The 26,918-nt window shown below is 46.2% G+C and overlaps 2 protein-coding genes across 2 annotated transcripts; both read left to right on the forward strand.

Annotated features, from left to right (window-relative positions):
- Positions 1 to 22,624: 22,624 nt before the first annotated feature.
- Positions 22,625 to 23,896, forward strand: LOC131300359 (L10-interacting MYB domain-containing protein-like). Its single transcript, XM_058326151.1, has 2 exons — positions 22,625 to 23,017; positions 23,114 to 23,896. The coding sequence occupies exons 1-2, from the start codon at positions 22,685 to 22,687 to the stop codon at positions 23,621 to 23,623; spliced, it is 843 nt and encodes a 280-aa protein (XP_058182134.1). The 5' UTR covers positions 22,625 to 22,684; the 3' UTR covers positions 23,624 to 23,896.
- Positions 23,897 to 25,040: 1,144 nt separating this feature from the next.
- On the forward strand, positions 25,041 to 25,697 carry LOC131299574 (uncharacterized). The gene is made up of 3 exons (XM_058325160.1): positions 25,041 to 25,170; positions 25,250 to 25,364; positions 25,478 to 25,697. The coding sequence occupies exons 1-3, from the start codon at positions 25,041 to 25,043 to the stop codon at positions 25,695 to 25,697; spliced, it is 465 nt and encodes a 154-aa protein (XP_058181143.1).
- Positions 25,698 to 26,918: the final 1,221 nt, after the last annotated feature.

Here is a 26,918-nt window from a genome sequence, read left to right on the forward strand (position 1 = left end):
GGTACAGGTCACCGACTCCACACCTGTTTGTGCCATCAGGTTTTGCGGCATACAAGCCACGGCAAGCGGAGTACGACCCCGAGCTCGTTCTGAGAGACCCCGATACCCACATTTCCAGCAGCTGGGCTGAGGTAAATTTCTGAAAATCCCTCATTTACTTTCGTGTTTGCAAATTCAATACAATGCATGTGCTTGAAAACTGAAGAACATAGCGCAACCCTTTGAAGTAGATACGAATAGTGAGACTTGTAGTTTTATGTTGAATGCCATGCATGAGACATAATAACTTGAACCAACCATCTACTGCCAAGTTGTATTGATTACCTAGAACTTGAGAATGAAAGCTTTGCATGCTGATATATATCCTCTGTTGCTTGTTTCCGTGTCTAATGCAGGAGAGAGCGAGACAGAGGGACATCCGGGGTTTCGGGGGCGCTTGCAGCTCCTTAGCATTGTACCAGGGTTTGCCGGAGAGGGTGAGGCAATTGGTGGATATGGCAGGTTTTGGGGAGTTCATACAGACCTTGACTCGGGCCAGAAATGACCACGCGGTCTTGGTTGCGCTTGCAGAGAGGTGGAGAGATTCCACCAACACCTTCCACCTACCGCTCGGGGAGATGACAGTGACGCCTACTGACTTCGCGGCGCTTACCGGTTTGAGGGTTGGGGGTGACCCTATCCCGTTTGACTCGGGCATTCAGGAGGACAAGGCGGCCCTGGAGTGGTTCTTGGGAGAGGTGCCCAAGGTTGAGGAGGGGATGGCGAGATACGGCCAGTTCACGAGATACCTTGCAAAGAAGGTGGCGACGGAGCAGGAGGCGGAGCAGATGGCCCGGGCATACCTGTTGTACCTTTTTGGTGCTACCCTGTACCCGAACAGGCGCAGCAAGGTTCACCTATCGTACTTGCCTGCACTGAGGGATCTGAGGACGGCCTCACGTTTTGACTGGGGAGGAGCTGCGCTTGGCGCGGCCTATGGTTTCATGGGGGACTCGTCGAGGACCGAGATAAGCACAGCTTGATACTGGCGGATTTGGGAGGTATGATCATAATTTAGTAAAGCACATTTCCAATATGCACTTATCCTTTTGAATACGTAAACTGCTTAAATATACTCCTGCGTTGTACTAATGATTTGAACCTTGACAACTGTGCAGCTCTGGGCCTACGAAGTTCTGAACATGTGCCGTCCAGTGACAAAGAGCCTGGACTTGGGGATCCTCCCACGTGCTCATATCTGGAGCAAGAAGAACATGGGAGAGAAAAGAGGGCGAGGCGACCTGAACGGCTTCAGGGTGTACCTAGACGAGCTCCGACCCTCACAGGTATGTCACAACTTCACCAATCTTAAATACACGTCCCTTTCATTGCTTTAATGTTGTCGCTGACCGACATTTGCGTTGCTTGCTTGCACAGGTAGAATGGGATCCTTGGAAAGTGGCCGAGTCAGAGCCTGAGTACTTGGCCAGGAGCAGGGTCGTGACGGCGAGCAGAGTGCTGCTGGAGTCAGCCTTTGGTTGGCAGTGGTACTTGGGTGACCCAGTGACACGCCAGTCGCTTGGCCACGCAGGGTTCCAGGTGCCCGGACCGCTTCCACCACGGACCTCACACACAGGGGCGTACACGTTGGCCGAGCTAGAGATCTTCACACGGCCCGATACTGACTTGACGCGCTATCTGCGTCCCGGCATGGACTATGCAGTTTACCAGAGAGAACGCTTGGCGGGGCCGTTGAGAGTGCGAGAGTTCAGGGAGGTCCGGAGTCAGGCCCGGGGAGCTGCTGAGGAGAGGAGGGCCGTCGCTGCGAGGCAGAGCAGTGGCGAGAGTCGCGCGAGGCGGGGTCCGAGTGGACCTGTGAGAGGTGGGCCACCAGAGTTGACATGGCGTATAGCCGTGGTGGATTCTCAGGGCAATCCGGCCGAGCTACACCTCGTTCCTGCCAGAGTTGAGCCAGCGCCCGTCACTGTGTCGGTAAGGCATTGTACCCTTCATTATTGTACTTCCATAAAGCCTTGAAATATTGCTCTATTACTTATGCTCAAATTATTCTTGCAGGTGCCCAGTGAGTGGGCGAACGAGGCCATTCGGCGCATGCTTGCCCTGGAGAACGTGATAAGGCGGGCGGCAAGTGGCCTGCCTTTGGACTTGCGCTATCCATCACCGGCAGCTCAGAGATCTCAGGTATATACCCTTAGAGAAACGATACATTCCTGCATTCGATACTTGACATATGCATGCTTTGCTCGATACATAGTGTACTTTAATTGCCGTCCACCTTGAAATAGATTGTACCTGCTTGCAAACATACAACATATAGAATGTATACTAAATGTGCAAAATTTTTACAATGCAGACACAGGGATAGGCGGCTCCTAGGAGGAAAAGCGCGAGAGAGCCTCCGCAGAAGAAGCTTGCAAGCAGGACTCCCGCTCCTCCACCTACTACTAGACCACAGACGTGGGGCGCACAGCCACCCGTCGCGAGCGAGGAGGCGGCCCGAGAGGCCGTGGCGCGCGCAGAGGAGAGGTATCAATTGAAGATGCGCCAGAGGCCATCACAAGATGAGCCGGTCCGCAAGAAGCGGCTGATCCTGCCCGAGGATTCCAAGGAAGAAGAGGAAGAGGAAGGAGAAGAAGAAGAGGAGGACGAGGAGGCGCCTGACAGCAGTGGTTCAGACGATTCAGCCGATGACCCTGGCTTTAGACAGGATCCTAGAGAGGGAGACGACGACGACGACGACGACGGGGGTGGTGACTGGTTCGGGGAGGACTGAGGGCTACTAGGAAGCCTCATTTGCCTCTCCGCATCTTTGATTTTTGCTTTTGGGCCTGCGTGCCCGCGTAGATAGATGGAAGGCCGGAGTGCCTTAGTTGATACTTGATACATGTTTTTGGGGCCTGCGCGCCTTTTTGATTTGATGGGCGAGTGTGCCCGAGCTGACATGATGACTTTTGACCGGCCGAAGCGCCGCATGCACAGTAGTGTTCCTTGTTTCGACATGGATAGATATGGATTAGCTATAAAATTTGCATTTTCAGTTCATTTTACTCTTGCAATGATCTTAGAATAAATAAACGCTTGCCACTAATACCACACTTGCATTGATAATGTACCGAGACTGTTCACAAACGCACACGCACGCACACACATGATTGACTCGGAGAAAAAACGAAAATGTACCCCAGGATACAGTTAGGATACGAGGATACGGAATATTGGACATTTAAAAGCCAAAACCCAGAATATTCTAACTTGGAGAAGGAGAACACTTACGTGAGGTCCTGCATGCACAAAATGACTCAAGAGAGCCGACAGATTCGAGAAACACCTCCCGAAACACAAAAATTGCCCAAAAATCTTATCAAGGACACAAAAGGGACACGAGATGGGAAAACATGACTCTATTATGTCCCGGACTGAAACCGACACCTCCGTACAGTCACAATAGGTCAACATGACCTGTACGGCCTGAGAGAAAAGGACACGACCCTCCGGAACGAGGTTCGACCTTCCGAAACACACATTTGGCCTTGAAATGAGCCACCGAGGGTTCAAAAACCCCGTAAAACGTGATATCTCGCATCCGATGCTTGGACATAGTTGCATATGCTCATATTGACTTGTCGGAACCACAAAAGTTGCAAAAGTACCCTTGGAATAGGATGCGACCAAAATTGGACAGTAGCTGGTGAAATCTGTCAAAATGCAGACTGAACCATCGCGCGAGGGTTTGAGAATGTCGCGCGATGGTGTGGATGATGCTCTGTCGCGCGATGGACTGAGACCATCGCGCGATGGTTGGGCCGTGCCAGGCCACCTTTATTTGACCATCTTAGATATTTGGACGTCCAAGCCTTGTCATCAACCTTTAACTGTTCAGAGTACTTCAGAGAGGGGGGGGCAGTGCAGAGTTGCCCTTACTTTGAAGAAGAAAACGCCACATGGCATGGATGCTTGTACTGGGGAAGGACGACACGCTTATGCATCCTGCCTACAAAGAGGCCAAAATCCTGCAAATTAAAGGCATCTCTCCCACAGTTTGAAAGTCCCACAAAGAAGCAGAATGGCAAATAATCTTCCGGCCTTGATCAGCCCTTGGCTCACGGCCTTTGTTGCTGGAGATTGGCTGTCATTCCGGTTTCACGGGTTGGCCGCATTCCGTTTTCTTCGCAATGTGAGGGTCCGTCCAGAGTTTCTGAGGGCAGCCCTACAATTCTGGGACCCAGAGGTTCACGTATTCAGATTTGGGATTAACGAGCTGTGCCCAACCGTGGAGGAATTCCAAGCATACCTCCAAGGAGTTGCCTCGAGCGTGATTGTCGTGCCGCCTTATAGGAAGAGCATGCCAAAGCTGTTACAGTCAAGTCTTGATATTACTAGAGGGGCGGCTGAAAGTTTGCTAACTGGAGGGCAAATCAACATCATGCGCCTAATGGAGTGGTATGGGCCAGAAGGTGACGTAGAGAATATAGCCGCGCAGGCTCGACGTCGATTTGCCCTGGCGATCGGCGTGCTAGCTGCCTATTTACTGGTATCTCCAAATGGGCAAGTCAACCCCATGTTGGTGAGCGTCGCCGCTCAAATGGGTGCTCGGAGAAATGTGGTACCACTGGTTTTGGCAGAGACACTCATAGGTTTGGATTTGGTTTCTTCAGGCCAAACAGACGTGTTCGGCGGTAGTCCACTACTACTGCAGGTTAGCTTAATTCTCACTCAGCTCTCCTTTTTCCGGCTTTCACACGTTCTGCTTTTACCTCATCTCTCAGCTAAGGCTATATCGAAGCTCCTTACTTGTCTTTTCTCTCAAGCTTTATGTGACTTCTTACTTGTTTTTCCACTCATGCAGCTCTGGTTATCTGACAAATTGGGATTGCTCACAGCACCGGAAGCAAATTGGCCTCATCTGCCCGGCCGAATGCACCAGCGAGGTATGATCTATCCGGAAATGTCTGTGAATCAATGGTGCGCATTTATGAGGGAAATGCGACCGAACGAGATCATATGGCGGCATGAAGCTTTAAACATTCCAGACATGGCGCTGAGTTCTGCAGGATTCGAGAGGGTAGTGATAGCTGGGTTGACCGCTTTCACGTTCTACATCCCCGGGCGCATCCTTCGTCAGCTAGGAATGAGCCAAGGACTCCACCGAGCTGGGATCGAAGATTTCCAAGTCCCCGCTTTCACTGCCCAGAATCTGAGAGGGTATGAGCACGACTGGGGCCTGCGGCAACTCGGAGGAGCTGACCCAGACTTCAGCACGGAACTTACGCACCGATATCAAACATGGTTAAGAAGGGAAATCACAAGCAGGCAAAACAACAATTGACCTCTGACGAATCCTGATGATCTAGAATAAGCCGTGAGCCTGTTAAGGCCTCGAGCACTTTGTTCTGTTTTTATGCTTTAATCTTTTAAAGACTGCTCAGCCTGTGTAATAGAAGTTATAATTTGAATAAAAATGAAAGTTCGAGAGTTTTCCCCTTTTGATCCAAGCGTTGAACCGCCGTGTGACCCAAGTATCGAGTCAACTCCTGGTAATGGGAAACCGTGGATCAAGTTGAAGGATTGTGACCGAATCTCACAGAGAGATTGCCTACGTATCCCTTTTCAGGGAATCAGGTCAGCACGTAGTTCAGGCCAAGGTTCACTCGAGTATTTTAACTCTCCTTTTGCGCTCTAAATTTTGCCTAGTACTGCCACTTCGGGTTTTCAGCCTAGCGAGCTTTGATTGATGCCTATTTATTTTTGCCTAAACCGCCTTCTCAGGTTTTCGGTCTAGCAGGCTTGCTCTAATTTTTGCTTGGAACCGCCCACCCTTGTGGTTTTCGGCCCAACGAGCTTCTCTCAGGGATAGTATCGTTTGAGTTGATCCAGGTTAACCAGAGAGCTGAATTCGTTGCCGTCAAGATCAATGAGCTGAGCTGCTCCTCCAGAAAGGATGGTCTTGATGATGTAAGGTCCAGAACGCTTGGGCCGAAACTTGCCGCGGGGGTCAAAAACTGGTGCCCGGATCTCTTTCGTAACCATGTCCCCTTCGACCAAGTCTCTAGACTTCACTTTTTTGTTGAATGCCCGGGCAATTCTCCGCTGATACCCCTGAACATGATACAGGGCCCGAAGCCTCCTTTCATCGAAAAGCATGAGTTCAACAAATCTCCCACTGAGCCATTCAGATTCCGAGAGTTTCGATTCTACTGTGATCCTCAAAGACGGCACCTCGAGCTCTATAGGGAGAACTGCTTCCATCCCGTAGACCAAGGAATAGGGGGTTGCCCCCGTTGATGTTCGAATCGACGTTCGGTAACCCAAAGAGCTAAAGGCAGTTGCTCGTGCCAGTCCCTGGCGGACTCTGCAGACTTCTTGATGATTGTTTCGACATTTTTGTTGGCCGCTTCAACCGCACCGTTCGTTTGGGGGCGATAGACCGTTGAGTGATGGACTTGGATCTTGAATTCTTCAAAGAGCTCCAGGACCCTGCCTTTGAAATGACTCCCATTGTCTGATACAAACGCTTGCGGAACTCCATATCGGTAGATGATGTTTTTCCTGATGAAGTGAGCGACTTGAACCGCGGTTAGGGTCTTATAAGATTCGGCCTCCACCCATTTGGTAAAATAATCTATCGCCACGAGGATGAATCTATGGCCATTTGATGCAGATGGTCTAACCATGCCAATGACGTCGATACCCCATACAGAGAAAGGCCAAGGCGAAGCCATGCCAAATAGGTTAGAGGGTGGAACATGCATTAGATTAGCATGAATTTGGCATTTGTGACATCGCCGCACATAATCTACACACTGAGATTCCATAGTAGACCAGAAATAGCCTTGGCGCAAGATTTTCCTAGCCAGCATGACGCCGCTCATATGTGGGCCACAGACCCCCTCGTGGATCTCCTCCATGATTCTAACAGCCTCGGCCCCATTGACACAGAGCTTGTGCATTCCGCAATGAGACCTCCTATATAACTTTCCCCCACAAATGATGTATTGGGCGGCTATTCTTCGCAATGCAGTCTGATCCTTCTTGGAGGCCTCAGCCGGATAGGTGCCATTCTCAACGAAATTCCATATGTCATGGTACCAGGGTAGGCCATCATCGACATCATCGATGGCGTTGACATATTGATAAGCGGGGCGGTCCCGTTGTTCAATTAAGACTGGGCGGAGTTTGACTCCGAAGGGTAGTTCGACCATGGAAGCCAAAGTCGCGAGAGCATCGGCAAACTGGTTCTTCAAACGGGTGATGTGGGTGAAAGTCACTTTGTTAAAACGAGGAATTAGCCCCTCCAAATCTTGATAATAAGGTTTCAACCCCTCTTCACGCACCTTCAATTCCCCATTGGCTTGAGATACAATGAGATTGGAGTCCCCGATGACTTCGAGTCGTTCAACGCCGAGCGTGAGCGCAGCCTCCATACCCACGATACAGGCCTCATATTCAGCTTGGTTGTTTGTAACATCGAAGTTAAGTTTGAATGCAAGCGGAATATGAGAACCATCGGGGGCGATTAGCAAGACCCCGATCCCGAATCCTTTCTGATTGGCTGCCCCATCGAAGTACAGAGTCCAGACGTCCTCGACAACTGTTAGCACCTCCTCATCTGGGAACACAAAATCCGCATCTTCTGGCCCATCCACAGGGTGATCAGCCAAAAACTCAGCGATGGCTCGCCCCTTTACCGACTTCCTCGTGACGTATTCCAGGTCGAATTCTGCCAGAAGGAGCAACCAGCGTGCTAACTTACCAGTGAGAGCCGGTTTCTCAAACAGATACTTGAGCGGATCCATCCGAGAAATCAATTTCACTGGGTAAGCCAGCATGTAGTGTCTCAACTTCTTAGAGGCCCAAACCAAAGCCCAACACGTTTTCTCCAAGGCGGTGTAGCGCTCTTCAGACCCAACCATTTTCTTACTTAGGTAATAAACGGCCTTCTCAACTCCCTGGTCACCCTCTTGAGCTAGCAAGCATCCCATGGATGTAGAACTCACAGATAAGTATAGGATCAAGGGCTTTCCAGGCACTGGTGGCATTAAGACAGGCGGGTTTTGCAGATAGTTCTGAATGGACACGAAGGCTGCCTGACATCTGTCCGACCATACGAACGGGGTGTCCTTCTTGAGTAAACGAAACATCGGCTCGCAAGTCAAAGTTAACTTGGCGATGAATCTGCTGATGAACTGAACCTTCCCCAAAAAGCTCCGCACTCCCTTTTCAGTCTCTGGTGGCTTCATTTCAAGCACTGCTTTGATCTTGGATGGATCGACCTCAATCCCTCGCGAAGTGATCATGAAACCGAGCATCTTACCTGCTGTGACCCCGAAGGTACATTTCTGTGGATTGAGATGCATGCGGAACTTCCGGAGCCTCTCGAAAAACTTCCTCAGTACAGGAACATGCCCTTCCCGAGTTTTTGACTTAGCAATCATGTCGTCTACATAGACCTCAACCTCTTTGTGCATCATGTCGTGCAGAATGGTCGTAGCGGCTCTCTGGTAGGTGGGACCAGCATTTTTCAAACCAAACGGCATGACCAAGTAACAATAAGTCCCCCATTCGGTGATGAAAGTCGTCTTCTCACGGTCTTCCGGCGCCATAAGAATCTGGTTATATCCGGAGAAACCATCCATGAACGAAAGCAGGGCATGGCCCGCCGTATTATCCACCAGCACATCGATATGAGGCAAGGGAAAATTGTCCTTGGGGCTCGCCTTGTTCAAATCCCTGAAGTCCACGCACACTCGAATTTGCCCATTCTTTTTAGGAACTGGAACAATGTTGGCAACCCACGTAGGGTATTGAGAAACCATGAGAAAACCGGCGTCGATCTGCTTAGTGACCTCTTCCTTGATCCTCTGCACCCAATCTGGCCTCATCCGCCTCAACTTCTGCTTCACAGGTTTGGCATTCGGTAGCAAGGGGATTCGATGCTCCACTATCTCTGGGTCGATGCCGGGCATGTCTTGATGAGACCACGCGAAGATGTCGCTGAATTCTGAGAGCAGCTCTTTGAAATCGTGATGTTCCTCTGGAGATAAAGTGGAGCCCACCTGAACCATTCGGGGATCATTCTCGTCTTTCAAGTTTATTAAGACTATTTCTTCTTTTAACGGCTGAGCATGCCTTTCGTCTTCCCTTTCGATGAGGGCACGGATTTCCTTGGGAATGTCCCCATCGAAATCTATCCCTTCATCGTCGGGGTCGACACAGTTTATATAAAGATCATTCAAGTAGTCAGAAGAGGATTCCTTCATTTCATAAGACCCTGCAGGGTCGCCAAGTACAAGGGAATCAAACTCAAAGTAAAAACCATGACGTGGAGGGCCAAGAGGCTCAAACTCCGACTCAGAGCTAGACTTAGACTCAGAGGACTCAACAGACTCAGTGTCAGACTCTGATACATCATCAATGCAAGTAAGGCGTGGTTTGAAAATGCAATTTTTAAGACTACCCTTTGCTTCTGTGATGAGGGAGAGGGGATCCTTGAGATCGTCGGAACCGAGCATGAACACCTCGGCCTCTTCAGCTTCCTTGGCCAAACCCACCTGGGAGAACTCACAAAATAGCTGCTCCAAGCTCCCTTGATCAAGAGACATCAGCCAATCAGTCTTCGGCTTAGGCTGGCTAAGCTTCCTTTTGAATTCCGCCCTTGCCGGTTCTTCATCACTAGAGGACCAAGTGTCATCAGCAAAAACCTCAAACCCAGGCAGCAAATCCCCAGTGACTGAATCGATAAAAGGCTCAGGCTGTCCGGTGTAGACGTCATTCCCCACTTCGCGCACAAAGTAGCTGTCGGGTTCACCATAGAGAGATCGAGGTTTTCCCGTGCATTTCCTTCTTTTGGCATCCTTGGTAGAGGAAGAGTACCCCAGACCAAAGCGGCCCTCGCAGGAAGGAAAGGCAGGGAACTCCGGGATCCCTTGTTGGTGAATCCCAAGGCCAAGGCCAGGCAGATAGGACATCCTCCTCATGATGTCTAAGGCAACAGAGCTTATGATGAAGTCCCCATCCACGTTGATAGCCAAAACCGAACCAGAAGTGTCGAAAGAGAAACCCCCGAGATCAACGTCTTCCTCGCCGTGTGCAATCCCAAAACAGGTGTGCCATCTTCCTTGAGCGGGCGAATGCCCGAGTCCCCGCAAATAGTCAAAGTTCCAGTAGGCAGTCCCAACATAACCTTTTGGTGAAGAGTAGACGGTACAGCCATGATGTCAGATCGGTGAAGCCACGGCCTTCCCAGCAGAAGATTGAAGGTGGCGGGGATATCAACCACATGGAACTCAACATCCATCTCAAATCCCTCAGCGTCAAGTTTGAGCACGAGAGTGCCCTCGACCACGCGACGGGTGCTGTCGTATGCCTTAACAACCAGATTGGAAGGTGCAAAGTCTTTCTTGACTAGTCCCAAGCGGTAAGCCACTCTCAACGGGCAAACATTGATCGCCGATCCGTTGTCGATCAGAACAGTTGGAATCCAGAGTCCCTTACACTTAACAGTGATGTGCAAGGGGCGATTGTGATCAACCCCCTCAATCGGTAGATCCTTGTCGGTGAAGACCACAGTGTGCTTCGAAGTAGGCGGGAGAATTATGGATATCATAGCTTCAGGCGTGACATCAGGTTGAATCTCAAGACGAGAGAGAGTATGGCAAAACTTCTGTCGATGCTCACGGGAGGAACAGATTAGTCCCCAAAGTGATATAGCAGCAGGAATCCGCTCCAGCTGCCTCTGAATCATGTCATCATTCGGGGAGCTAGGAGGTGCCTCAAACGGTGCGGACCTTGAGAACGCAGAAGGTTCGTTCCTTTTGTTAGAAGGATTGGACGAGCTCCCAGCCTGAAGATTAGAAGGCTGAAAAATTCGTCCACTCCTCGTAACGTTGTGAACGTTCTCGAAAGAGGGTATCGCTTGAAGGTCTTGACGGTCATCCCAAAGATCAGCAGGGACTTCCCCCAATTTGCGTTTTCCTTTGTCAGAAGGCAGTGGGGCTACAGGTGCTTCCATGCCTAGATCGAGGTCTTGAGCTAAATCATTCCACAGCAGCGACTCCCAGAAATCTGGCTCCTTAACAGCTACGGCCTCCCCAACAGGCTCCGTGTTAGCAATAAACGGGACATCCCAGAGTCCCCCATCGGCAAGAGAGCGGTTGACAGTCCAAACCTCGGACCCAACCTGGATATTAACCACATCATCAACATCCCAGAGATCTGCTGGCGGAACAAGGTCCGTAACCATGATGCTGTGATCTTCCTCAGTCGGATAAGGCGGCGCAGGGTGCGAGAGTTCCTCGCTAACGATGTAGAATGTAGGATCGTACTCAGTGTTGGTTACAGAGCCTACCAGTCTGTCAAGAGTAGAAGGGAGAAAGCATTCCCCCAAGACGCGAGTTTCCTCCTGAACAAGACCCTCTTCTATGAATTGAATCTCGTGATCGGGCAGAGCATATCCTTGAGGAGGATTGAGATCGAACTCTAATGGAAACTGCCACGCGGGCTCGGGATCCCAATAGTACTCCTCCTCGGGCAGAACGGGCTCAGGCTGTTGAAAGAGCATGTTCAAAGAGAATCCATCCAAAGGGTCAAGCATGCCTGCCTCATAATTAGCCATCCAGGCGTCATACCAAGCATGGTTAAACGGGACATATTCGGGGTTCTGAGGGAAACCGTCTAACTCTAGTTCCGTCCATTCATTGATTATGGGGGCCGCATAATCATCATTATCGGCGATAGCCCATCCTACCGCTTGCATATCGACCTGCTGTTCTGGTGAAAAAGGGACGACAGACCTAAAGCGGCTTATCAGATTCGGAGAGGCGTTTGGATTCGTCACGTCAAAGTACGGGCTGTCCAAGGAAGAAGCAGAGTTGAGCTGCACGGCAGGAATGGACTGGTGAAACAGCTCGCTGATGGAGGCGTTGAACACAAACACCCCATTCCGCAAGCGTGCGAGAGGCACATCGGGATTGGACGACTGTCCTTTTTCAAGATGGATGTAGGAAATCTCGGCTTCGGACTGAGAAGGGATAGGCACGACCGGCCTGGGCTGGTTTGTTGAGGTTATATGGTCAGTGGGGTTGAATATAGTGGAGCTAGACTTGATATAAGTGGAGCTGATGGATATTTGGTTGATGCGGGGAGCAGCATTGTGCTTTGGCAGGGAGTTGGAAAGGATGTTTGGTTTTTGGGTTGGTGGAGGTGGAGCATGGAGAGTTCCTTCATCTATGAGATCCTGGATCGCATGTCGGAGGCGGAAACAGGAATCCGTAAGATGTCCAACCCCTTGGTGGTAGGCACAATAAAGGTTAGCTTTGAAGTTGGGTGAAGGGTTCTTAGGCAAAGGAGTCGGGTCAAGGGGCTTCAGATGCCCTGACTGGATTAACTTTTCCATAACAGATGAAAGTGGAGCTTCAAAAGCGGAGAAACTGCGGGATTGACCGCGGGGCCGATTATTTTGTGGGGTTTGCACCTGGTTAATCTCAGCGACGCGCTTGGTTGTATTGGAAGAGGAAGCATTAGTGCCGCTAATTGCTGTGTCGGAAGATGTCCCACTGCCAAACAACGCATTGGTGTTTCCTGAGTAAACCCGAGGCTTTGGTTTCGAAGGGTTAGAAGACTCCCCTCTTGACAGAATCCCGCTTTGTAACGCATCCTCGATGGCCAACCCAGATTCGAAGAAAGTATCAAAGTTCGAGGAGGCTTGGACAAGAACCAAATGCCTAGCGTAATCAGGCTGAAGATTGCGAGAGATGATTCGAAGCTGATCTCTCTCACTCGGGCGATCGGTCATCTGAGCTGCCTTCGTCCTCCATCTCTTGACAAAATCCGCAAAGGATTCCTTAGCTTCCATTTTCGTGGACTCAAGCTCTCGGGTTGTCATTTTGAGCTGGGAGTTGTAACTGTACTGCGAAATAAACGCAGCACCGATATCCTCCCACGTCCTCCTTTTAGCAATGTCGAGCGACAAAAACCAGTGAAAGGCAGGTCCTGAGAGAGTCTGAGGGAAGAGCTGGGACATGGCTTCGGGCTCAACAGCCAAGAGTTTCATAGCGGCATGGTAGCCATAGAGGTGAGTCTTTGGGTCGCCACTTCCATCAAACTTGGCGAGATCAGGCATTTTGAACTTGTCGGGGAGCTTAGCATTAGGATACAAGCAGAGGCGATCTAAATCAATTCCCCCGGCGCTGATCTTTTCAGACTTGGACACAGATTCCTCTAGCTTGACGATCTTTGCCATGAGAGCAGTCATGTTAGGATCCAGAACGGGTCTTGCCACAGCGAGATTCAGATTCGCAACCTCCGGGTGAGCCTCTCTCGGGTTGGGCTGAATTATGATCCGCCCCGCATGGTTAGGGTCTTCAACAAAGATTGGTTCCGCATGGTCGTCCTCATCGACCTCGCCTCCCACTTCTGCAGCTGGTGGAAGACGAGTGTTGATAAGGTCATTGAGCCTGGTGAGGTTCGCGTCAGTCTGAGCACCCCTTTGCTGCATGGTGGCGATGCTGTTCTGGATGTTCATGAGCATGGTTTCGAGACTCAGTGGTTGCGGATGATCTGCCATGATGGAGGTCCCGGATGAACTTGACGAGGAGGTTGGCGATGCCGGAGATTCAATTTCCTGGAGAACTGACGGTGACCCTGATCGTAAAGCGGCCAAAAGAGAGCCCGGAGAGTCTTCCGTTGTGACTGACTGAGCTTGCAACCTGACTAGCCTTTGAACGGAATTCTGATGTAGACGTTCCCAAGTGGGTTTGGCTTTCTGCCTCGATACTTTCCTTGGCGGCGCAATGGTTCAGAATTCTGCTTTGCTTTGCTGTAAGAAAATATTCAATAAGGGCCCTGCAGCAACCTTACTCTAAACAAAAGACTTTAAAGCGATAATGCAGCCATCGTCGTCAGTGTCGCCCTTAGACTCTAAGACTACAGACGAGTCTGTCTCATGATGTTCGGACGCTGCCAAAATCCTCGGATTTCTTTTCGAGAGTGTATCCTCGTTTGGGTCGAATAATACTAAGAGATGTCAAAAATAGCCTAAGCCTCTGACCTTTCCGTTCTTGAAGTTTCAACTTTGAACTTGGAATAACTCGGGGTGAACAACGTGACACCTTAACCGGGGCGGCGTAGGCAACACAGTGCCATAGCCTGAGCGGTGTACGTGCTGTGCACGATAACCAGGGTGGTGTGAGCATCACGGCATCCTCTTCGTCATTCCTTGTTTTCTGTTTGAGACTTCAATCGGGAATGGCCAAGGACTTAGAAAGTTTTGATTTCCCAAAGTCTTGTTAATCCTAGGACTTTTGAAAATCGGACAACGTGCACCGCGAAGATGCATGACTCTTCATCGGACATAGCAGCGTCCTAAAAAAACATAAGACAGACTCGAAAGAGAGACAACCTAGAAGCCGCCCTAAACATGCCCCTACGCAAAACGGTATGTATGTACAGTGCATGCGATAGGAAAAACAGTAACACGTAAACAATATATGGGGGTTAGATGCAAGTAGATCTTACCCTGCAGGTACCTGTCCTAGTTTGGAGAGTTCTAATGCTTTGTATATGCAAAGGCTGGTTTTGGCTCGTAACGGGTTCCTCGGACTAAAGCCAAGATATACCTCCCACTGCCCGCGTAATCGCAGAGCAATAGTCGAACGGTAGAATGACTTATCATCGTCGAAGGTTGTTGGTCATTCGGGGTCCCCGAGCTCCGGTAAACCGTGCCGGATTGCCAAAACGATCCAACGAGGTTTATCCCACATCGATGCAAATGAAGATGCTAAAGAAATTGATTAATCGAATAGAATCGCAAATTCGCAAATGCCCTTTCAAATTCGGCTCACTTTATTTAATCAATGCTTAGAAGAAACTACACGAGAGAACAATCGGAAAAGTCCCAGATCGGATTGGCCGGACTCGAGGTCCCGTTAAACCACCATTCCAACCTTCGGCAGCGCGGAGCTCACCGTTTTGACAAACTTTTGTGGGATTGTTCCTCAAGTGTATTGAAATCTAAACATAGACCAATATTGGTTCGTATCCCCAGCAGAGTCGCCACTGTGGGCAGCGTGCCCTTCGGAACTTCCGGATTCCAAAACGCGAGAATGCCCGGATCGAGGGAGCGCGAGCGGGGAAGCAAGCGCTCGCAAAATACAGAGTCGCCACTTGGGTTTTGAAGGTCCGACACCCAAGGAACCGTATCTCGAAGCACTTGCCGCGCTGTTTGATTTGAAAAAGTTAAGGAACCAGTCCGTCATAACCATATCTGGGTTCGGGAGCCAGGTTACAAGAGGGGAAGGGTTTTATGGCACCCCTCTCGCCCAATCCGGAGATCGGTCTCTACTTAGGCATTTGCGAAAATGTTTGTTTGCGATTTTGTCTCATTAATCAATTTTTAGCCAATTAGGGCGGGGGAACAGTTAATCGGGGATTTAAAACTGTAGCAGTTTGCAGGATGTGATGAGATATGGCATGGATTAGTAAGATGACAGGTAATAAATGGAACGAAGTTCAAAACATCGATCATACATCAAGACAGCGCTGTGTATGATTTTGGCACGAAGAAACAGCCAGCTTGCATGCGTGAGTTCATCCGCATGCAAGCAAACCGTCGCGCGACATATCCATACCCTCGCGCGAGTGTTCATGTTTCACCAATGGTTTGAATTTCATTCCCTTCTGGGCTCTGGAAGGACCAGTGCTCACCCAGGTGCAAACCAAGCAGTTTATGGGTACTTGAAAGTAAACAATATTACAACCCACAGATAGAAATATTATGAAAAAGCAACCCCTAAACAGTGGGGGTGTCTAAACAAAGGCCAAGGCCAAGCTGCTCATGCAAGGGCATTCCCTGGGAGAGAGAGAACCATCGCGCGACAGTGTGAGACAGCCGCGCGATTGTTCTGACTGGACTTCCAGGAATTGCTTTGCATACTTGGGGCTCTAAGACATGTTCAGGAGCATCCCAAAAGCATTCCAAACCAAGAGGTGTTATAAACTAAGCCTAGCAATGATTTTCAACATGCAAAATAGCAAAGCAGTGAGCTAAATCTCCTTTAAAGACTTTTAACAGACTATAAGCACAATAATAAACTTAAATACCAGGGTCCCTTCCCCACGTGGTCCATTCTCACGCAGACAGAATCGTCGCGCGAGCATCTGGGACCATCGCGCGAGGGTTTCCCTGCTAATGGCTCTTGAAACTCTGCCAGCTTTAGGGCCAGAACTGGTATCAATTACCAGCCTTGACCCTGCCAGCCCCCCTCAGGGGTTCGAACAGTGAACAGAAAGATATTATACCTTTGCCTTGAGTGCCTTGGAAATGGCTTGAATGATGAGATGGTGAGATTTGGAGGGTGATTATGTGGGTTTGAGTTGTGTGAAGTATTTGTGCTTGAGCTCTCCTTCTTCTTTCTCAAAGAGGGTTTTTTTGTAACCCTTTGCAAGGAAGCAAAGGGTGGTATTTATAGGAGAAGGGGGTTAGTGGATGGCTAACCAAGCCCTTGTAACCAGCCAGCAATGCTAGTTACAAATGCTTGGTGGAGGAGTGGGGTGGCAAAGGTGATGGGAGAGTGGGGGGTGAGGTGGTGCAAGGGGAGCCCCCCCAGAACGCTGTTCAGCCGAGAAAACGGGGTCACATGGGTCTGTAGCCCCCTAACCAACACGCAATCTGGGTGAAAATGACAGGTGTTGACCATCGCGCGATGAAGTGAAACCATCGCGCGAGGGTTCAGCCAACCCCGCGAGGGTCAATGGTCAAAGCTTTGACTTTGACCACCACCTGGCAAATGAACCATCGCGCGAGGGTTCCAGTATGTCGCGCGACATTCAAACCCAAGGTTCAGGTTCTGATTTTAAGGTTTTAAGGCTAAGGATGGGTTCCTCACATACCAAACTCAAGCCATTCCAAGTTCTCGGGACTGTTTCGACCTGACTCATCATCGGGGAATCAAAGAACCGAAGAACAAAGTAAAACGATCGGGAAGTCAGATTGGGGTGTCTACACCTGACATCGATATACTTGGTCCTTTCATGATACATGAGATTTTTAGTCAAATGTATAGCACTCTACGAATCACAAAATACTGAACTCACACACTGTGCAAGACCAAGCTCACAAAGCAAACCTCCCATTCATAATGCCTCCTTCACAGCTTCAGTAATGGCCATATACTCCACTTCTGTTGTAGACAGCGCGACTGTAGCCTGTAAAGTAGCTTTCCAACTAATGGCACTTCCGGACAGAGTAAAAACATAATTTGTCAAAGACCTCCTCTTATCGTGGTCACCAACAAAATCCGAATCAACATAACCAACAGCATGATCACCAGAATTGGCAACCCCAAATAATAAACCAACACCTGCAGTTCTGCACAAATACCGTAATATCCATTTCACAGCCTCTCAATGTGTCTTTTCTGGATGCGCCATATAATGACTAACGATATTAATTACATGTAAAATATCAGGACGAATACATACCATGGCGTACATAAGGCTCCCAACTGCGCACGAATATGGAACCTGAGATATATACTTCTTCTCATCCTCCGCTGTGGTGACAACTCAGCTGAAAGTCGAAAGTGTGTTGCCAAAGGGGCACTGACTGGCTTCGAGTTCTGCATGGCAAAGCGCTCAAGCACTTTAAGAACATAAGACTTCTGATTCAAAAATAATTTGCCAGCTACTCGATCTCTGTAAATCTCCATACCCAAAATACGTTTTACCGCACCCAAATCTTTCATCTCAAATTCACCACCTAACTATTATTTCAACCTGTTGATTTCTGATACACTCTTGGTAGCAATAAGCATATCATCAACATACAACAATAGATAAACAATTGAACCATCTGAAAGTTTTTGAAAATACACACAACTGTCATACTCACTTCTTGAATATGACTGGCTTATCATAAAAGTATCAAACCGTTTGTACCACTGCCTAAGGGATTGTTTGAGGCCATACAAAGACTTACGAAGTAAACAGACGTGATCCTCCTTACCAGAAACAACAAATCCCTCAGGCTGACGCATATAAATCTGTTCATCAATCTCGTCATGCAAAAACGCAGTTTTGACATCAAGTTGCTCTAACTCAAGATCATAACATGCAACAATAGCAAGTAAAGTGCGAATAGAACTATGTTTTACAACTGGTGAAAATACCTCATTGTAGTCAACACCCTCCTTCTGGCTGTATCCTTTCGCCACTAGCCGAGCTTTAAACCGAGCATCTTCTACCCCTGGAATACCTGATTTGCACTTGAAGACCCACTTGCATCCAATAATCCTTTTCCCTTTCAGCGGTTCTACTAACTCCCATGTCTGATTCTTCTGAAAAGACTCAATCTCCTCATTCATTGCAACAAACCACTGTGCAGACTCAGCGCTTAAAACAGTTTTCGTATAGCTTGAAGGCTCCTCATACTCAACTGTTTCAACAACTGATAAAGCATAAACCACCATCTCAGAATAAGCCGAATACCTTTTAGGAGGCCGAATCTCCCTCATTGGCCTATCTTTAGCAATAGCGCGTGATTGCTCAACTAATGCATCAACCTTTATGTCTGAATTCTTGAACTCCTCTTCAATTGGCTTCTCAATGTGCTTCTTCCTTAAGTCGAAAGATTCACTCAAAAACTCCACATGCTTTGGAACACTTTGTTCCTGAACTGTATCATCAACCTGCTTAGACCCCTTAATCAGATAATTTTCATCAAAAGTCACATCCCTACTAATCAAAAACTTCAAATCATCAGAGCACCATAACCTGTACCCTTTGACACCTGCTACATAACCCAAGAAAATACACTTCTTGGCCCATGGATCCAATTTACCCTCATTCCCATGAGCGTAAGCTAGACACCCAAAAAACACGCAACACAGAATAATCAGCTGGATGACTTGACCATACCTCAAACGGAGTCTTCCACTCAATAGCAGTCGACGGAGACCTGTTCACCAAATAGCATGTTGTGGAAATGGCTTTAGCCCAAAATTCTTTGCCCAATCCGGAATTAGACAACATACAACGTGTCTTCTCTAAAAGAGTCCTGTTCATTCGTTCAGACACACCATTCTGATGAGGGATTTTTCTGACTGTGTGATGCCTCACAATGCCCTCATCACTGTAGAACCTATCAAATTCGTCAAGACAAAACTCCATACCATTATCAGTTCTTAAACGTTTTATTTCTTACCAGTCTGATTCTCAATCAAAGTTTTAAATTGTTTGAATGTATTAAAGGCGTCACTCTTATGTTTCAACATAGACACCCAAACCTTATGAGAGAAATCATCGATAATACTCATAAAATATCGAAAACCACCTTTAGAAGTTACCTCTGCGAGACCCCAAAGATCCGAGTGAAAATAATCCACCGTGCCTTTGGTGCGATGAACAGCTGTACTGAATTTTACCTTGCACTGCTTGCCGTAGACACAATGCTCACAGAAATCCAGCTTCTCAATTTTCTGGCCACATAGCAAACCCTGTTTGCTCAAAACTGTCATGCCCCTCTCGCTCATATGCCCAAGGCGCATATGCCACAAACGAGTCAAGTCTGAATTTGAAACCTTGGATGAAGCAACCGTTGCTGCTGCACCTCAAACTGTACTGCCCTGGAGTGTATAGAGGTTACCACGCTTCTGACCCTTCATCAGTACTAATACACCCCTTAAGACTTTCAAAACTCCACCTTCACTGAGGAATTTGCAACCATGGGAATCAAGAGCACCCAGAAAAATAAGATTTTTCTTCAAATCTAGAACATGTCGAACCTCAGATAAAGTCCTAACAATACCGTCATGCATTCTAAGCAGAATCATTCCCGAACCAACAGTTTTACAAGCCATGTTGTTGCCCATTAAAACTGTACTACCATTAACCGCCTCATAAGTAGAAAATCACTCTCTATGCAGACACATGTGGTATGAACATCCAAAATCTAGAACCCACTCGGTCTTAGAGCGAGAATCGCCCTCTGTAACTGATAACACGTTATTTGACTCATCTGAACTTTCAGCAATTCCATCAATTACTTTACCCCCTTTGTGATCTTCTTTTTCCTTCTCTTTGAGTTTTAAAAAGTCACTTTTCTAGTGCCTGGGTTTCTTGCAATAATTGCACTTTTCCTTCTTCTTACCTGATGACCTAGATCTTCCCCTATTACTCGACTTCTCCCTTTCTGTTATTCTTTCCCTAACAAACAAACCCTCCGCATGTGCATCACCCTCACCTGACATTTTTTTCCATAATTCTTTCGAATAAAGACTAGCCTTAACATCCTCCATGGATATCGTGTCTTTGCCATACAATAGGGTTATAACAAAGTGCTCATACGAAAGTGGTAAAGAACATAGCAAAATTAGGGCTTGGTCCTCATCCTCAATTTTACTATCAATATTTTTCAGATCCATAATAATACGATTGAACTCATCTAAATGATCCTTAACAGGTATACCTTCTGGCATACGAAACGTATAAAGACGTTGTTTGAGATATAACCTGTTGGTGAGTGACTTCATCATATATATGCCTTCCAACTTCAGCCAAATTCCTGCTTGTGAAGTTTCTTCTTCCACCTCGCGAAGAACGTCATCTGCTAGACTCAACTGAACAGAACTCAAAGCTTTGGCATCTGTATCATTCCAATCTTCCTCTTTGATTCCAGAATTCGTCTTGCCTAACAAAGCCTTGTGCAATCCTTGTTGGGTTAACAGAGCCTTCATCTTTACTCTCCAAAGACTGAAACTACTGCTCTGTCCATCAAACTTCACAATCTCGAATTTAGCTGCCATAGCCACAATTGGAAACGAAACCCTAGATTTTGCAACCTAAGGCTCTGATACCAGTTTGTTGTAACAAACGCTATGAATGCAAGCTAAGAACGAGAAATTGAAAAACTAAACAAGAAATCACAAAGACACAAGATATATGTGGTTCTCCAAGATGGGTACGTCCACGGGCGAGGAGAGAGAAGATTCACTAACCAACGTGAAGAAGAGATACAAAGAGCCGACTATAATCCGTAACTCTAGAAAGGCCACAATATGAAAGCCCAAAAGATACTTTAGAAGTTCTCCAAAAGCCCTATTTATAATATGCTACAAAAACGGGAACAACATAATTAACCAATGTGGGACTAAGAATACAAAGCATTCCCAACAATTCTAACCCTTTATCTCGCTTCTCGAACATTGGGATATAACAAAACCGGAGTTCATGTCACCAGTTGCCTTCCCAACTACCCTGCGCCGTTGTAGGTCCGTCGTCAATCTAGAGACGACGACATAGGAATGCACACTCTCAGAACAAACAAAGAGTTGACTTAGAGGTTCACTCCCAATATCTGGTAAACCACTCTGGCTATGTTCGTTTAACTATTTTCTTTAATTTAGTTTAAAATTATTTTCAAAATCTTTGATCGTTTGAGTATTTCCTTCTTCTTTTTTTTGCTGTTTCCCGCTACAAAGCACAAGGAAGCCAAGGGTGGGGTCCGCTACAGCTGTGCACCGACTGCAATCTTTAATCTCTTTCAACTACTTTCTTTGACGACTTTGGTTGGAAAGGAACTCCATCTGACTTCTTCTAATCTTCTTTCCCGTCCCCGAGATTCGTTCTTCTTCCAACCCCCCGCCCCCCTTCCTTTCCCCCTCTCTCTCTCTCTCTCTCTCTCTCTCTCTCTCTCTCTCTCTCTCTCTCTCTCTCTCTCTCTCGGGTCTGACTTCTTCTTTATTGCTAATCTCACACTAAAATCTTCTTCTAACCCCTAGCCCTCTCTCTCTCTCTCTCTCTCTCTCTCTCTCTCTCTCTCTCTCTCTCTCTCTCTCTCTCTCTCTCTCTCTCCATCCAGTTGTGCAAAGGCTGTGCCAATGGAATTTGGAAGACCTGCAGAAACAGGTTCGACTTGACCTACAACCACCTGCTATTCAATTGAAGACCCCTACGAGCAATTTGCAGTATAAGAATGGACAAAACCTTCACTTTGTAAAACTATGAAGGCCCATAGCACCATGAACAGAAACTCAACGGACGAGCCAAGCATAACCGGTTGGCGATGCGGTAAATGGGTCTTTAGGTCTACCTACGTTCGAAAATCTAGAGGTAAGATGTTATTCTATTTTGTGAAATTGGGAGAAAATCCCTTTCATGTTTGGTGAGGCAAATGGTATGCACCCATCTTTGTCTTAAAATACACACATTTTCAGAAGTTGATTTCGGCTTTTTGATTTAAGTAAGGTTATATTGGAATTTTATGGAAAGAAAGGGTAGAACTGTAGTTGTTACTAAAATTAGTACACTTACTTTACTAGTTTATGTTATTTTCTTATACATATAACATGGATATCTCTTATACATATAGCATGTATTGGTTTGATTTTTGGCGATCTGATTTGTCTCATTGTAGGCAAGCTTGACCCCCCAACTCCAATTTAAAGAGGAAACGAGCTACTCCATCTCCTACGTCCTCGGCAAACTCTGTCATCGGCGAGAACAGCGTCCAAGTGGTACTATTCTATGTGCTTTTATAGTGAACTTATAGATTATTGACATGGAATCAGGAATGGGAAACCAGTTTTACAAGCTTTTAACATTTAGTGAACTTATAGGTTAGAAGGTTTTAGGTAATTAATTTTCATGCCACAACTTAAATCAGCCATGTTTCTCTCTCTCATGTAAGCCTACGATGGATTGTAAGAAACTTGATGATGACAATTGGAGTTTCGTCAACACTCAAATATTCATTCAAATAATGCTCGAGAAGGCTAGGAAGGAGCAAGGGTCCAACTCTAGAAAGAAAAGAGTATTCAATGACTTGCAATGGTGTGCAATTTACAATGAGTTGCTTGTGAGGACGGGGAGAACAGGGTATACTCCTACGAAGGTCCACCAAAAGTTTGTTCGCCTTAAACAAGAGTATAGGATTTTGGATGATTTAGTGAAAAATACTAGTTGTGGTTGGGACATTGCATCCCAAACGGTCACAGCATCCGAAATCGTGTGGCAAACGTACGTCCAGGTATGTCAACTTTAGGTACTCATGTATTAACTTAAGTGACCTAAGTTTATGGCCCATATAGCACTTATCGTTCCCGCTTCCTTAACTTCCTTATAGGGACATCCTGGTGCGGCTAAATACCGTCAAAAAGGCCTTAACCACTATGACCAGCTGCAGGAGCTACTTGAGAGCTCATTGGCCAATGGTGCATTAGGCCAATCATCATCCCTAAAAACCCCAACATATGAGGAGGAAATAGCCATGTATGAAATAGGAAAGCCTATCAAGAGGGAGGACAGTGTATCAATGGGCAAGAGCAAGTCGGATGGAAGTGGCGGGACCAACTCTAAGTCAATGAGGTTTGAGAAAAAAGAAGCAGCTTATGAAAAGACTACTTTTGCCAATCAAATGAGGGGAGAGTACTATGGACTATTGGTCGATAGCCGTCGGGCCCAAGAAGCATGCTCCATTCCCAATTGCCTTGCATTGTTGGAGAAGATAAAACCCATCATAGGTACCCAACAGTACCTTAAGGCTTATAACAAACTTCTTAGCGAGGAAAGTCAATGCAAAGGGTTTGTTAGTATAAAGCCGGAGACGAGGGTGGATTGGGCCAACAATCTTTGAGGAGCGGGTACTAGTAATTTGTGTTTGTGTTTAGTATTTGTGTTTCAAGTATTGTCTTGTTTCCAGACTAAATTAAGTACTTCTGTATGTTTCCGGGTTTGACTATTATGGACTAAATCTATTATGGTAATCTGTGATTGGAGCCAATCTATTGTGTATTCTTGGCTATCTGTAGTGTATTTTTGGCTATTGCATAATGCTAGTGAAATTGCTTGTTTTTTTTATGTTGTCTTGCATGTAGCAAAATGTACTCAAGTCCACCTTGCTTTTTATCATTTTCAAAAGTTAGGATGTCAGTAAACTCAAGGGAAAATCGTTGTCTGATTTGCAATCTTGTAAAGATAACTCTGATTTGCATTCTTTTAAAGACAACTTGTAATATTTATGGTGATTTTATTCAATGTTGTTACAGTTTGTCATACAAACTGAAATGTATAAGAAATGATTTGAGTTTGGTTTAGTTGTTACGAATTCTTATATATTCGATCAAATGTCATATTATTATAGTCACCACAGATATACAAGTACATGTGTTTTGTTCCTATCCTTAGGCGCCTTGAATCTGCGTAGTTTATAATCACGTACTACACCTAGATTTCTATTACTACTATTATGCAGAACCTGAACATTTGCAAGTATATATTCCTCTTCTAACTAGTGTCAATTCTCAATTCTCAATTCTCAATTATTACGCATCCCCCAAACCATGTCGACAAGTGGAAACGAACCACATGAACACGAACACGAACGCGAACGCGAACGCGAACATGAAAGCAGTGATGATGATTTGATGGACCTAGAAATGCTATCAACAAATTCTGAAGGTGAGGTCAACAGAATTCCTCAACGAACATTCCCAGTGGGAGGTCAAACTTATACTCAATTTTTGATGACACAACATCCAACCACCATAAAGGACCTTTTACGTGTTGACAAACAAACTTTTAAATCATTGGTGAGTTTGTTGGTGGATAAGGGTGAGTTGAAGTGGGATCATATGAGATTGTCAGTTGAGGAATCATTGGCTATGTTCTTGTACATATGTGGACATAACGAACGACATAGAGTTGTTGGTCATTGGTTCCAACATTCCACGGATACCATAAGCAAGCACTTCAAGCGTATGCGTCGTGCTCTTTGCAACGTAGCTCCAATCATCATCCAACCACCTAATCTTGACGCCATGCCTTCAGAAATTCTAAATGACAACAAATATTACCCTTATTTTTAGGTACAAATTTCTAATTTCTAATATTTTTGCTAAGTGTTAGGAAAAATAGAAAATCCTCTGTAATGGCTACGTTTATTTTTATAGGACTGCATTGGCGCAATAGATGGAACCCACATTGACGCTTGGGTACCAAGTAATAGAGAAATAGTATATCGTGGGAGAAAAGCCACCAAAACACAAAATGTGATGGCAGTATGCTCATTTGACATGAAGTTCACTTTTGTTTACCCCGGTTGGGAAGGGAGTGCCCACGATGGACGTGTTTTCATGGCTGCAGTGTCAAATCTGGCCTACAACTTCCCACACCCCCCAATCCGTAAGTCTTTCACCAATTAATGGTAAATTTTTGTTGCCATACACTGTAATTAAACTAATGTAATCCACTTATGCTTTAGATAAATATTATGTGGTGGATTCCGTATATACAAACATGCCAGGGTATCTAGCTCCTTATCGAGGCCAAAGGTACCACCCAAATGAGTGGAATGGGGTGACTACGGTGTTTCAATGGCAAGAGTTATTCAACTACAAGCATGCGTCGTTAAGGAATGTTATCGAACGATGCTTTGGTGTTTTGAAAGCAAGGTTTTCAATACTCAAAAGTATGCCTAAATATCCACCAGCTCGTCAATCTCAAATCGTTACTGCATGTTGTGTTGTCCACAATTGGATCTTAATGGAGCGGGGAGAGATGAATTTTTTGACGAATTTTCTGAGGATGAAGATGAGGATGCCAATGGGGAACAAGGAAATGTTGAGCAGATCAACATGTCTGCTGAGAACCTAGCATTGATGGCCACTCGCCGGAATGAAATTGCCCAAATGATGTGGGAAAACTATTAGAGCTACTTGTGTTATTCATGCATTACAATTTCATTTTTTATTTTTCTTTCCTTCCAAACTTGGTTTCAACCAAGCCACCCATGTGTTTTACTATTTCAATTATGACTGCATGCATGTGTTTTATTCCAATTTCAAGATGGTTGTCCTTGTATGTTTATTATTTCAAATTTCAACTATGACTCGATGTTTAGTATTTCTTATTCTGTGTATTCTATTTTAAACATGCCTTTGATTTAGGAATGGCAGGAAAGAATTTTTACTACGTTGTGTTTGTGGGGATGAACCCGGGCATATATGATTGTTGGACGGCATGTAGCGAACAGGTCATTGGGTTTAAAAGCGTTGTGCATAAAAAATACTCGTCATGGGACGAGGCCTACACCCCTTAGGTGGGTCATACCAGGCATGTTGATGAAATGGTGCCTCCTTCCATTATCCTATTGTTGGAAGACGCGGGTGCGATTATTCCAGAAAGCAGAGATGGCTTACCAGTTTGGGTGATTATCACTCTCAGTTTGTGATGGGGTGCGATTATTGCAATTATTATCCAAGCTCTTGTTTGATATTAGGCTTTATTATGAGTTTTCTATTTTATAAAATGTATGCATATGGTGGCAGTTTACTTTTTAATGGAGGTGTTAACTGTGTGTTATGGTGAACAAATTCAGGCTCTTCATTGTGCAAATTCCTCCTCAGACCCAGGATTAATGGAGTACTACTATGTGTATATATGCCATGTACATACTATGTATAAATGAGTTTTGTAGGACACACCTCGGGTCCCACAAAAATTATTCGAACTGTCTATTACTTTTTTATTTTTTTATGGAGTCCTATAAAAAATTAGCTCAACCCGATATCGGTAAGGATTTTTTTGGAATTTGTAGGGGCGAAACTGAACAGTTAAGTAGTTTCGCTTGTTACAAATTCAGAAAAATCAATAGTGATATCCGGTTGAGTTGATTTTTTACAAGGCTTTACAAAAAAATATTTTCAAAATAATTAGCGATTCGAATTATTTTTGTGGAACCTGAGGGTGGACCCCACAAAATTCTTATGTACATGATATGTACAAGCTCATATATACCCCTAGCTTTATTGAGAATTAAAGCATAGCTACGGGTGGGTATTTTTATTGTTAATGATATCGGTACCGATGGCGTACAGATGATTCCGAGCGATTTAATAATTTCAAAAAGAATGAATTTATAAAAAATCAGC

Source organism: Rhododendron vialii, chromosome 9a, assembly GCF_030253575.1.
Source record: "Rhododendron vialii isolate Sample 1 chromosome 9a, ASM3025357v1".
Lineage (NCBI taxonomy): Eukaryota > Viridiplantae > Streptophyta > Magnoliopsida > Ericales > Ericaceae > Rhododendron > Rhododendron vialii.

What these genes read in the sequence shown, in the direction of transcription:
- LOC131300359 (XM_058326151.1), top strand. Translation starts at nt 22,685, where the DNA reads ATGGATTGTAAGAAACTTGATGATGACAATTGGAGTTTCGTCAACACT. An exon ending in TGTGGCAAACGTACGTCCAG is followed by an intron (nt 23,018 to 23,113) that starts GTATGTCAACTT and finishes ACTTCCTTATAG; the next exon opens with GGACATCCTGGTGCGGCTAA.
- LOC131299574 (XM_058325160.1), top strand. Translation starts at nt 25,041, where the DNA reads ATGGCAGTATGCTCATTTGACATGAAGTTCACTTTTGTTTACCCCGGT. An exon ending in CTTCCCACACCCCCCAATCC is followed by an intron (nt 25,171 to 25,249) that starts GTAAGTCTTTCA and finishes CTTATGCTTTAG; the next exon opens with ATAAATATTATGTGGTGGAT. An exon ending in GTGACTACGGTGTTTCAATG is followed by an intron (nt 25,365 to 25,477) that starts GCAAGAGTTATT and finishes AATATCCACCAG; the next exon opens with CTCGTCAATCTCAAATCGTT.